This window comes from Contarinia nasturtii, unplaced genomic scaffold (genome assembly GCF_009176525.2).
Source record: "Contarinia nasturtii isolate CC-2019 unplaced genomic scaffold, AAFC_CNas_1.1 Cnas_scaffold_1728, whole genome shotgun sequence".
Taxonomy (NCBI): Eukaryota; Metazoa; Arthropoda; class Insecta; order Diptera; family Cecidomyiidae; genus Contarinia; species Contarinia nasturtii.
The window spans coordinates 1-12,907 of NW_022199061.1; the positions used below are offsets into that span (position 1 = coordinate 1).

General features: G+C 33.3%; 1 protein-coding gene across 1 annotated transcript; it reads right to left on the reverse strand.

Annotated features, from left to right (window-relative positions):
• Positions 1 to 8,273: 8,273 nt before the first annotated feature.
• LOC116347195 (ubiquitin carboxyl-terminal hydrolase 7-like) lies at positions 8,274 to 9,123 on the reverse strand. Its single transcript, XM_031777710.1, has 2 exons — positions 8,407 to 9,123; positions 8,274 to 8,339 (listed from the first exon to the last, which is right to left on the reverse strand). Exons 1-2 carry the CDS (start codon positions 9,117 to 9,119, stop codon positions 8,330 to 8,332), a joined length of 723 nt encoding a protein of 240 aa, XP_031633570.1. The 5' UTR covers positions 9,120 to 9,123; the 3' UTR covers positions 8,274 to 8,329.
• Between the last annotated feature and the right edge of the window lie 3,784 nt (positions 9,124 to 12,907).

Genomic DNA, 12,907 nt, shown 5'->3' on the forward strand with positions numbered 1-12,907 from the left:
GACAAAAGTATTATGACAAAAGTGTTATGACAAAAACCACTAACCCGCGCTGACTATATCACATTTTGATTGAAACTAGTTATATTTGAATGAATTAATAACATAGAAAAATAGTTCGGAAATAGTTCGTTTTAAATATATATAAAATTGAATGAATTATTTGTATTTTTTTCAAAAAAATTGCATAGAAAGATTTTGTACTAAAAATTTTTTTCAATAAAATATAAAACGAATGATGCAGAAAAATAGTTCGAAAATAGTTCGTTTGAGATATATATAGCTTTCGAAAAATTATTTGTAATTTTTTCGAAAAATCTGCATATGAAGAATTTGTACTAAAAATTTTTTTTTAATAAAATATAAATAAATGATGCAGAAAAATAGTTCGTAAATAGTTCGTCACAATTATATATAATTTTTATAATTTATGTATTTTTACAAGTTTTTTGGAGGAATGTGAAGGTTCTATGTAATATATGAGTTCATTTAAAATTAAATAAAAACGTTAGAAGTGAGAAAATCATATGTATGGAACGAACTAATTGTGAACTATTTTTGGCAGTTTTATTTTATTGAATTTAATCCATTTTTTCCAATTTTTTGGGAAAAATCAAAATGTTCAAGTTTTCGGAAAAAAATAAAAAATATCCCATAAAATCATATGATATGGAACGAACTATTTACGAACGATTTTTTGGTGAAAGAATTTTTTTCATATCTCTTTCGAGCTCGAAAATTCAAAATCAAAAATTTTGATTTTGAAAAAAAATTGCAAAAATTAAAAAAAAGTGCAAATATTCTCCTCGATTCGGAACGAACTATTTACGAACGATTTTTTGGTGAAAGAATTTTTTGAAAATTTTATTATTTGCGGAAATTTTACAAAAATGGTTTTTAGTACAAAAATTATCTCGGCCCCCAAAAACGAACTATTTTTTTCCTTAAAGGAACGCAATGAACTATTTACGAACGATTTTTATGTGAAGGTCCCATTTAAATATTCGAATGTCGAGGAAAAAACTTCACACACCTGATTTTAAATGTTATTTTCAATATTTATCCATTATTCTCGTAAAAAGGCGAAAATTTGATGCCAATCGGTCGACGCGTTTCCATTTTATGATATTTTTTTTAAGTTTTCGGTCTAATAGACCGTTACTATACCTAGGAGGGTTAACGTGTGTGTGTGTAATAATCATTCCCCTTATTTACTCGAATACAAAGCATTTGCGAATTATGAATATGCACCGTGCCATCATTTTCTTTGAATAATCAACTTTATTTCAGACGATTCGAAGAAATGAAATATTTTCTTATCTTTTATGTTGAATGAAAAACTGAATAATTCGTAGAAACCATCCCAAATATTAATTTCCATCTTATTCACACAGAATAATGAATGATCGTATACGACGTTCTATAGAACGTCCAAACTTTAGAAATACTGAAAATAACAACAACTCAAAGTTTTTGGTTTTTCTTTTAATTGTAACTCTTATTTGTATTCTACTCATGTTACTTACTAAAAGTAACTCATTTATGGAAACTGTAAAATGAATTTGTATATTTAGAGAATTTTAAGTAAAAAAAAATGTTGATATTTAATTAAAGACATATTTATGTAAAATTGTCGTTTCATGGATGTAATCGCTTTATTGGCAGATCTGTTGTTGAATCCATGTTGTTGTTAAGTTTGCTTGATTCAGATGTGTTGTTTGATTGATCAGAATCGGAGACGGCCTAATTTGCGCTGGAAATTTAAAGTAAACAAAGACATTAATAGTATTCATACAACAATCGAGCAAATTGATGAATTTCCACTTACAATGGCAAACGACAGCGCCGTAAATCGGTCAATTTGGCTGCAGCATTGCAGATCGGGGACTTTTTGCGAGCTTTGATGGCATTTTCTATGCACTCTGTACAAAACATATGTGTGCATGGAAGTGTTGAGAGCTCTTGATTGCGAATAGCTTCCATACAGATTGAGCATTCCAATTTCAGCAACTTTGCATCTTCATTTTGGCCACCGGTCGCTTGGCGTTTATTGGCCAAATTGAGCTGATCTGCAATGATATTGACTTCGAATACAATCGTATTTTCACGAACAAAACCATTTTGGTCATCGAATAATTTATCCCACGATACAAAATTCCATTTATATAATAAATCTCGTCCGTTCATTTTCTTCTTGAGCTCATGCTTAATTGACTTGGTATCATCGTTCGCAGAAATGAGCTTGAAAGTTGCTGTCGTTTCGTATGTATTTTTGTTATCATCTTCAAAGGTTATCAATCGAACGCCCAACCATTCCGTTTGCACATTGAAAATCGAAATTTTCCAACATAAGCCAGACAAATTGAATTCTGGCGTTCCAACAACCATCAGTGCATCGATATTAGAAATAGTCAATCGGAACAATGCGCGATTAACGAATTCACAACATTTGTCCAAAACGTCAAACTTCAAAAGACTCTTTTTTTACTTTTCCGCACACCTAGTGTAGGGAAGGTATTGTATTAGGCCAAAAAATTAAAGTCATCCCAAAACATGTTTTCTATGCATATTTAATGTAGAAAACACGATTGGAGATGATTTTGGGGCATATTTATGTGCGTCGCTGTGTGTGATGTGTCCTGTGTCCTGTGTCCTGTGGCGTGTTGCCAAAATTTGTTAACACGATAAATCCTCTTCCAAAAACTCAATTCAAATTCTGACTTTGCAGGATGATTTGGGACTACTAGGAGACGTGCTGATTAGTTTTTGAGCAATATCTGTTGACCGGTGTAATTTTTTTTGGTCCGAATGGAGTACCCACAATCCCACATCCATACATTTTTGATCATTTCTCAACCATTTTGGTGACACGATGAAATTCAAAACTCTCAGACATGAAATTCAAAATGTGACTTCACGGGATGATTGGGCACTACGAGGAATAAATCAGGTCAAATTTTCAACTACATTGATTGATCGGTGTAAAACTTAGACTCTGAAGAGGCACTTATGAGAAAAATGCCTTAAAATGATATTCTTTCAATTTGAACGCTGAATGAATGTGTAGTGGGGGGAGAAACAAGAGGTGTAATGCGCTCAATAAGCGTAATGCTTTGTTTGCCGAAATTCGTATAGACAGTGCCATCTATATATAGAATGGGATATTATTTCACAAGTTTGAGAATGAGCGCATATGTTATTCCAAAAATTGTTGAAAAATAATTTAATAAATTGTTTCATTTTTTTGTTTTGAAAGTGAAGTTAGCACAATTAGCATTAGATAATTTCTATTTAAAAAAAAACATAAATTTATATGCGTTTTAATTTAACTTAAAAAGCCTCGGGTGTAGAGTGTGTAGATCTTGTAGAAATGATTTTGTTAAAATCTCCATACGTAAACTCATAAGTGTGAGTGTGACATTTGACAGATAGATACAAAACGTAATGTTATTGTTCTCTTACATACTTGTCATACACTCGTGCGAATTATTCTGTTCTGTTAAGTTCGTTTATTCCGTTCATTTATTTTATTTATATTCTTAATCTGGCAATCACATCGCAAAATTGCGTAAAAATGGCAGATTCTATTAACAGTTTTATTGATCTTGACACCGGCTGTATAAAATATCCTGATGGACACTTTACTTTTATATTAAACTTTATTCTGTTTAGTTCGCCAAAAGATAGAGTGAGGGCGTTAGTGTGACAGATTTCATATAAAAAAGCTACTGTATTAGAGATCTTGGAGAAACCCGAATCTGATGTTAGTTTTAAGATGCAATCAATTTTTCACACACTTTTCATACAAAAATCCACAAAAAGTTTCATTTTTGTATGAAAGACTTGCCTTTGTGGTACCGTAATGATCTGAAACTTTGAACAGGCTATTTTTTGGATTGAAATTTCTTTAAACTTGGTGTGATTATTTATTTTGATAAGAAAATAATATTCACAAGTTTTCACGGTAATTTAAGTGACTGCAACCATACAAAGACCATGATTTCAGTTTATTCCCAAAATTTCGGTTCCATGCGGAAAAGTCAGCTTGCGTACGTAAGCCTCTTTATTTATAATTTGGATCGGCGACTTCAATTTTGATCTCCAGCTGGATGGTGTCATCATGCACAAATCCATTTTCAATGTTTGCCAACCGTTCCCATTTGATGAAATCAGCTGTACCAAAACCCCGATGTAAGCTACCGAAAATATATGGTCGTATACGATTCTTAATTGGTTTCACATTTTTCTTGAACGGCAATAGTTTAATCGTGACAAAAGCAGCGTGTGACCAGTCGCATGATGCATCTTTACTTCTGCAAAACAAATAAACAGCGAGCACGTCCTCTCCTTTAAAGGGTTCCTTTATGAATTCAACATCCCATGGAATGCCTTGGACCATAACTTCGGGTGTTAATTGTTTGTTAAACTCACCCAATTTCGAAATGGTATGAATAAATTTTGTCATGTTTGCAGCATATGACATGATTGTACTTTCGCTGGAGAATAAAATTATACAAATTAAATTGATAAATTCGATTATTAAAAAAGAAACTACTGGTTTTGTCATAGCGGTGGTCTATCTGTTACCGAAAACACTGACGCGCTCCCTGATTGCATTAAATCGAACTAATCTGTGCCAAATGTTTTGTATTGCATCTAACAGATGGCGCTCGCATATTCACAATAACAAAAATCCATTTAAAAAGTCTAAAAAGTACAGAAAAATAATTTAAAAAAGGAACAATAAATAAATTTTAAAACGTTTTTTAATGGAAATTATTTTTCTTTGTAATTTTGTGAGATTTACTTTTCTCAATATCGCTCAATATTGAAAAATATTAAATTAGAAAAATAAAATGGTTAACATAACCTCACTTTTTTGTCACAATGATACAAGTTGATTGCAAAAAAAAAGCTAAAAAACACCAGAAAATATTTACAAAATAAATGTAAATATATTTTTAAATGTTAATTTAAGTTAAGAATTCAAAATATTCGAAAATAACTAAATCAAAAAGTGTGCAACATAGCCTCACTTTCAATTACGCAATTGTTGTAATAACGTTTTTAAAGCAAATAAATTAGTTTTTAAACTTAAAAAAACATTGAAAGAAGTAACGAATTTGGGAAATCATTAAGGTTTATAAAAAATATAAATTACTCTGTACCCTCATAACATTAAAGTAAATTAATCTGTCTCAAAGTGTTATGTTTCTATTTGTATTGGACGTCTAATAAATTGCGTAATTGAAAGTGGGGCTATGTTGCAATCAACTTGTATCATTGTGACAAAAAAAGGTTATGTTAACCATTTTATTTTTCTAATTTAATATTTTTCAATATTGAGCGATATTGAGAAAAGTAAATTTCACAAAATTAGAAAGAAAAATAATTTCCATTAAAAAACGTTTTAAAATTTATTTATTGTTATTTTTTTAAATTATTTTTCTGTACTTTTTAGACTTTTTAAATGGATTTTTGTTATTGTGAATATGCGAGCGCCATCTGTTAGATGCAACACAAAACATTAGTTTGATTTAATGCAATCAGGGAGGGCGTCAGTGTTTTCGGTCACAAAATTTATATGGGAATTCCTATAATAGACCACGGCTATGGGTTTTGTACACTAATTTGTAATTACTGGATATTTAAGATTTATTTTACTTTTATAAGCTATTCGGATTGTGAGATATCGTGTTATGCTTATGAATAGCAGGTGCTGTGTAAGAATACTTGCAATTTATGATGGCAAACGTCAATATGAGATTGAGCGCCAAAATATGTAGTTTGACAGATCGAAAGCTCTAGAATATTCTATTCGAATAGCTAGTCAGTCCAGCTGATGTGAGCGATGCTTTAAAGGGCATGCCAATTCGACTTGTGTGTCAAGCTATTCCCGTCATTTGCACAAATACAACAGAATTGCAAACTTTAAATCGCACTCTTGATAGAGCCATTATGTTTTTATACACAAGTTATCAATTTTGTTGACAAACGTACTTCAATTTGCATTGTTTTAATTGATTTTAATTAATCGAATTATCTTCTCATGTTCAATAGAGAATAAATTATTTTCGAGCACAGAGAGTCATCCCTCTCAAAGATGTAACAAAAGGAAAACTGAAAACATAGACGAATCAAATCAAATTTTATTGTATTTTTATTCATAGCTCATAACTTTTACATGAATTGATGTCATGAGCTTTGATAAATAAACTAGAAGAACTGAAGCCAAATGAATTCTAAATATGAGTAAAAAGCGGTTATGTTATTTGAAAACGAAATTGTCTTGATTAGTATGGTCATATATCTTCTCTATTTGCCGGTGGCATGTTACGTCCATTTGATCTTCGCTGTATTTGAGTGTAAGCGATAGCTTAATTTGCGCTATAAATAGGAAACAAACAAAGACATTAATTTCAGTTTCGCAACAATAGAATGGATGAGTTTCTACTTACAATGGCAAACGAATGCGGCGTAGATCGGTCAATTTGGCTGCATCATTGCATACTGGACACTTCTTGTGTGCTTTGATGGTATCTGTGATGCAGTTAGTACAGAATAGATGAGTGCATGAGAGCGATGATACTTCTTGATCGCGAATGACATCCAGACAGATAGAGCACTCTAATTTCGGTGATTTTGCATCTTCATTTTGGTCATTGGCTGTTTTTCGTTTCTTGCCACTGCAATCAATATTATGAAGTTCTGTTACGATTTTTACTTCGAACACGATTGCATTATCATGAACAAAGCCATTTTGATCATCAAATAACTCAACCCATGATACAAAGTTCTTTTTTGTTAAAATATCATGTCCATACATTTTCTTAATGAGCTTATGTTCAATTGATTTCGCATCATCTTTGGTGGAAATGAGCTTGAAGATGACTGTCGTTTCACAAGTAATTGACTTGCCGATTTCAACGGTGGACAACTGAATTTCCAGCCAATCTGATCTATTGTAAATCGACATTTTCCAACGTAAGCCACGCAATATGAATTCTGGCGTTTCAACAGCCATCAATGCATCGATATTGGAAACAGACAATCGGAACGTCCTATGCTCACTATATCTACAACATGTATCGAAAACGTCAAACTTCAAAATGCTCTTGTTTTCATAATTTGGATCGGCGACTTCAATTTTAATCTCCACCAGGATGGTGTCATCACGCACAAATCCATTTTCAATGTTGGTTAATCGCTCCCATTTGTCGAAATTACAAATACCAGAACATTTATTTGCGTGATCGAATATACATAGTGACGTATGCTCTTCAACTGGTTTCACACTTTTCTTGAATGACAAGAATTTAACTGTGAAGCACGCAGTGTGTGACCAATTTCGTGACTTATCTTCATTTTTGCACATTAAATAAACCCCAAGATTTAAACCGCAGTACTTTCTGAATTGAACACGCCATGGCACACCTTGGATCATAACATCAGGTGTAAATTGCATTGAAAACTTGCTGATGTTTGACATTTTATGAATGAATTTGATCGTGGTTGAAGACATGGTTGTGCTTTCGCCGAAGAATGAAGTTCCAAAAAACGACTTGATAAATGTGATCTTGAATATCTGCCAAAGTTGAAAATATACAATACAACAAATAAATTAACTTCAAGAAAAATGAATAAAATGGCTCAAAGCTTATAAGTATAACCTGTTTTGCGTTACGGCGTCTGTGCAGGATACTAGCCATATGCTATTGCAAACGTCACTACGAGAATGAGCGCCAAAGTATTTTGACAGATCGAAAATTCTAGAACATTCAGAAAAGCACAACCGCGGTCTAATGTGAACGCAACTTCAAATAGCATTGCATGTCGATTCAACTTGTGCGTGTCTGTGTTCATAAGTTATTCAGATCATTTGCACATATTATGAAAAACAAATGCTATGTCGACATCACCATTATTAAATCTATATCACCAACAATTTTCATAGCAAAAATTTACTCGTTTTTGCATGAGCAGAGTTGATACGATTTTATTTCGACCCTTTTCAAACAGAAAATAAAATATTTTCGAACATAAAACGATGGTACTCCAGAGATACCGATAACGAATCGATTTTATTCTTTAAATATTATCTTTACAAGAATTAATGTTGAATGAGTAACCCTTTAATACATAAGGAAAATGAATTGAGCGTTTATTTTTATAATAAATTGCAAAAAAGAGAAAAATATTGATATTTATTTAATAAGATTTTAAAGGCTGTCCATATTGTGAATGGAAGCAGTCGCTTTATTGGCAGATCTCTTGTTGAATTCATTTGATACTCGATTGGTTGAGAGGTGTCATCTTGGTGATCGGGATCGGCCTAAATTGCGCTGTAAATTCAAAGTAAACAAAGGCATTAGTCCCACGTATAAATCAAATTAATGAGTCTCCACTTACAATGGCAAACGAATGCGCCGTAAATTGGCCAATTCAGCTGCAGTATTGCAGATTGGACACTTCTTGCGTGCTTTGATAGCATCTTCGATGCACTTTGTGCAGAACATATGAGTGCATGGGAGTGATGAAATTTCTTGATCGCGAATGGCTTCCATACAGATTGAGCACTCCAATTTCAGCAACTCTACATCTTCATTTTGGCCATTGACCATTTGGCGTTTCTCTCCACTTCGACCAGCATAATAAGGTTGTTTTGCTATGATTTTGACTTCTAACACGATTGCATTATCACGAACAAAACCCTTTTGATCATCAAATAAATCGTACCACGATACAAATTCGCATTCGCCCAATATATTACGTTTGTCCAATGTTTCCTCGAATACGCGCTTAATTGTCTTAGCATCATCTTTTGTGGAAATGAGCTTGACAACAGCTGTGGCATTGCATGTAAATTCATCAGTAACGTCAACTCCGATGATCTCAAGTAAGATGCCCAACCATTTTGACGCATCATTGTAAATCGACATTTTCCAACGTAGACCACGCAACCTGAATTCTGGCGTTCCAACAGCCACCAATCCATCGATATTGGAAACAGTCACCCGGAATGATATATAACTACCAAGTCCACAGCATTTGTCGAGAACATCAACCTTCAAAATGCTCTTATCTTTATCATTTGGATCAGTAACTTCGATTTTAATCTTCATCCGAATGGTGCCATTACGAACAAATCCATTTTCAACATTCGTCAACCATTCCCATTCGGTGAAATTATTGATGCCAAAAATGCGATGTGCGCTACCGAAAATATACGGTGAAATGTAGCCTTTGATTGGTTCCATATTTTTTTCGAATGGCAATAATTTAACTGTGGCCAAAGCAGTGTTTGACCAATCGCGTGCTTCATCTTTATTCGTACACCATAATTGAATGCCGAACCATTCTTCTTCTTCGTCACGTATCTTTTTGAATTTAACACACCATGGAATGCCGTGGACCATAACTTCGGGTGTGAATTGTTCATCTAACTCACTTAGTTTCGAAATTTTGTAATTGAATTTGGTTGTGTTTGAAGCCACTGACATTGCCATTCTTTCGTTGAAGAAACTTAAATCGACTTAATAAATTCAATTTTTGTTCGGTATGAAAATTACGGTGGTTATAGAAATGAATTAAATTGAGCGATGCTTATGAGCAACGTGTACTGTTGACGCTGGCTCGTGTACGACTGACTACAAATGTCATTATGGGCATGAGCACCAAACACAGACTTGTGCAATTTGACAGATCGATTTCGAAAGTTCTAGAACATTTTGTTCTAAAACATTAACAGTATTCTAATGTGAACGCAGCTTAGAGTGACAATTATCTTGTTCGTGTCCCTATGTATTAGTTATGAATATGCGCTGTACCATCATTTTCGTTAAACAATGAATTTCATTTTAGATTATTCCAAGCAATCAAGTATTTTTCTCTTTTTTGATGTTTTTGGATGAAAAACTGAATAATAATCCACGAGCACATCAATTTTTTTCTCCATTCTTTTCAAACGATATTAATGACAACTAGAGAAAAACATTTTTTTATTTAAAATAGTTATTTTTATTCAACCGATGTTATCAGTAATATGTTCATAAGAACTGTAAAAACCAAAGTAAGATGAATTTATATTTTCAAGGAATTTTAAATAAAAGAAATGTTGATTTTCAATTAAAGACAGAAAGATGTGAAATTGTAATATTATGGAAATAGTCGCATAATTGGCAAATCGGTTGTTACTGTTCGCTTCCTTCTGATGTGACTTCTGATTGATTCGGATCTGATCCGGCCTACTTTGCACTGTAAATTCAAAGTAAACAAAGAATATTAGTCCTACTTATGAAATAACAAATCAAATTGTTGAGTTTCCACTTACAATGGCAAACGAGTGCGCCGTAAATCGGTCAATTTAGCTACAGCATTGCAGATTGGACACTTCTCGTGCATTTTGATGGCATCTTCGATGCACTTTGTACAAAACAGATGGGTGCATCGGAGCGATGAAAGTTCTTGATTGCGAATGGCTTCCATACAGATTGCGCATTCCAATTTCGATGATTTTGCATCTTCATTTTGGCCACCGGTCGCTTGTCGTTTATTGGCCAAATTGAGCTGATCTGCAATGATATTGACTTCGAATACAATCGTATTTTCACGAACAAAACCATTTTGGTCATCAAATAATTTGTCCCACGATAAAAATTGCCCTTTTTGTAAAACATATCCTCTGTTCATTTTACTTTTCCGCACACACCTAGTGTGTAAGGTAAAGTATTGGAATCGGTCGAAAAATTAACACCCTCAAAAAACATGTTTTCTGGATGTTTTAGGAGTTAGGGAACACAAATCTAGCGTTTTTTCGATGTCCGAATGTATGTGCGTGGTACCCTGTACGCTATACGCTGTACAGGATGATTGGGGGTGCCGAGGAATAGAAACCATTAGATATTGAGTGACTTTGGTTGATACAGTGAAGTGTCATGTCGGGTGTGATGCCCATGGGCATCCATGGGAAAAATTCAATTTTTCTTCCAAAAGTGATATTTAATGTATTCTTAAACACTCAAAATGACGGTATTTTTGCGATACAAATAACTTTCGACACACTTTTCATACAAAAATTTCAAAAAAATTGAATTTATGTATGGAAGCCATGTCTGTATGATATCGTAATGAGCTGAAACTTTGCACAGGTTATTTTTATCACAAAAAAATACCATTCCGAAAGTTTGAAGACATTCCAACGCATATTAGGGGTACCTCTCTAACAAAATTTTGGATTTTTCGCTCAAAAACGGAATTTTGTATGGGAAGTACCCTTAATATGCATTGAAATTTCTTCAAACTTTCAGAATGTTAACTTTTTGTGAAAAAAATAACCCATGCAAATTTTCACATGATTACGATATCATATAGGCATGGCTGCGATACAAAAATTCCCATTTTTAGTAGTTTTTGTATGAAAAGTGCTTCGAAAATTATTTGTATCGTAAAACTAATGTCAGATTCAGTTTTCTCGTGAATTCTTTGAGTAAAAGATTTGTAATAAATGCATGTTGTGGATCACAGTGCGGAAAAGTTCATCTTACGGATGTAAGACAATTTATTCTTCTTGAGCTTATGCTTAATTGACTTGGTATCATCGTTCGCAGAAATGAGCTTGAAAGTGGCTGTCATTTCACATGTAGCTTTTTTATCATCTTCAATGGTTTCCAATCGAATGCCCAACGATTGTGATGCATCTTTGAAAATTGAAATTTTCCAATGGAAACCAGACAAAATGAATTCTGGCGTTCCAACCGCCATCAGTGCATCGAGATTGGAAACAGTCAATCGGAACAATGTGCGATTAACGCATTCACAACATTTGTCCAAAACATCAAACTTCAAAATGCTCTTATCTTCATAATTTGGATCGGCGACTTCAATTTTAATCTCCATCTTGGTGGTGTCATCACGTACAAATCCATTTTCAATGTTGGTCAACCGTTCCCATGTGATGAAATCAGCTGTACCAAAACCCCGATGTGAGCTACTGAAAATATATGGTTTTGTATGATTTTCAACTGGTTTCACATTTTTCTTGAACGGCAATAGTTTAACTGAGGCAAAAGCAGTGTGTGACCCGTCGCGTGATGCATCTTTATTTCTGCAAAACAAATAAACATTGAGCCATTCCTCTCCTGCAGCGGACATCTTTTTGAATTGAACACACCATGGTACACCTTGAATCATGACTTCAGGTGTGAATTGTTCGTCAAATTCGCTGATCTTCAAAATTGTATAGTATAGTTTAATTGTGGTTGAAGCAATTGTCATCGCCATATTTGGAGAATAACATCACAAAAATTTATGTGAACGATTCGGTTTGTTTTTCTACAAAAATATTTTACAGACACCAGAGTTGTTTAGCTTTAAAAAATGAGTAAAATTGCGTTATGCTTCTGATGCTATGGTGTTGCGTGGTCACTTGAAATATTTGACAGCAAATGTCAATATGAGAATGAGCGCCAAAAGCGACCCTGTGCAATATGACAGATAGAAAAGTAAAACAATGGCCTGATGTAAACGCAACTTCACAGTACAGCATGCCAATTCGATGTGTGTGTATCATTCATCATTTCCTTAATGACATGTCATGTGCACATTTTCACAATGTTTTACAATGTTCATGTTGAAAATAGTTTTAACATTGACCATCACACATAGGCACGCTTGAAATTTTAGAGGGGGGGATAAACGTGAAAATTTGAATTGAATTTGGTCAATCCAGATTTTCTTACGTTGCATTACAAAACTGGTCTGAAAAATGACAACAAAATTTTTATCATTAACAATTGAATAGATAAACCATTTTCATCATATCCAACAATTTTTGATTAGACATAAACAGAAGAAAAAGTTGCTATAGGTACAGTTGGGCATTTTCGGTATCTTATTATTCATCTTATTATCT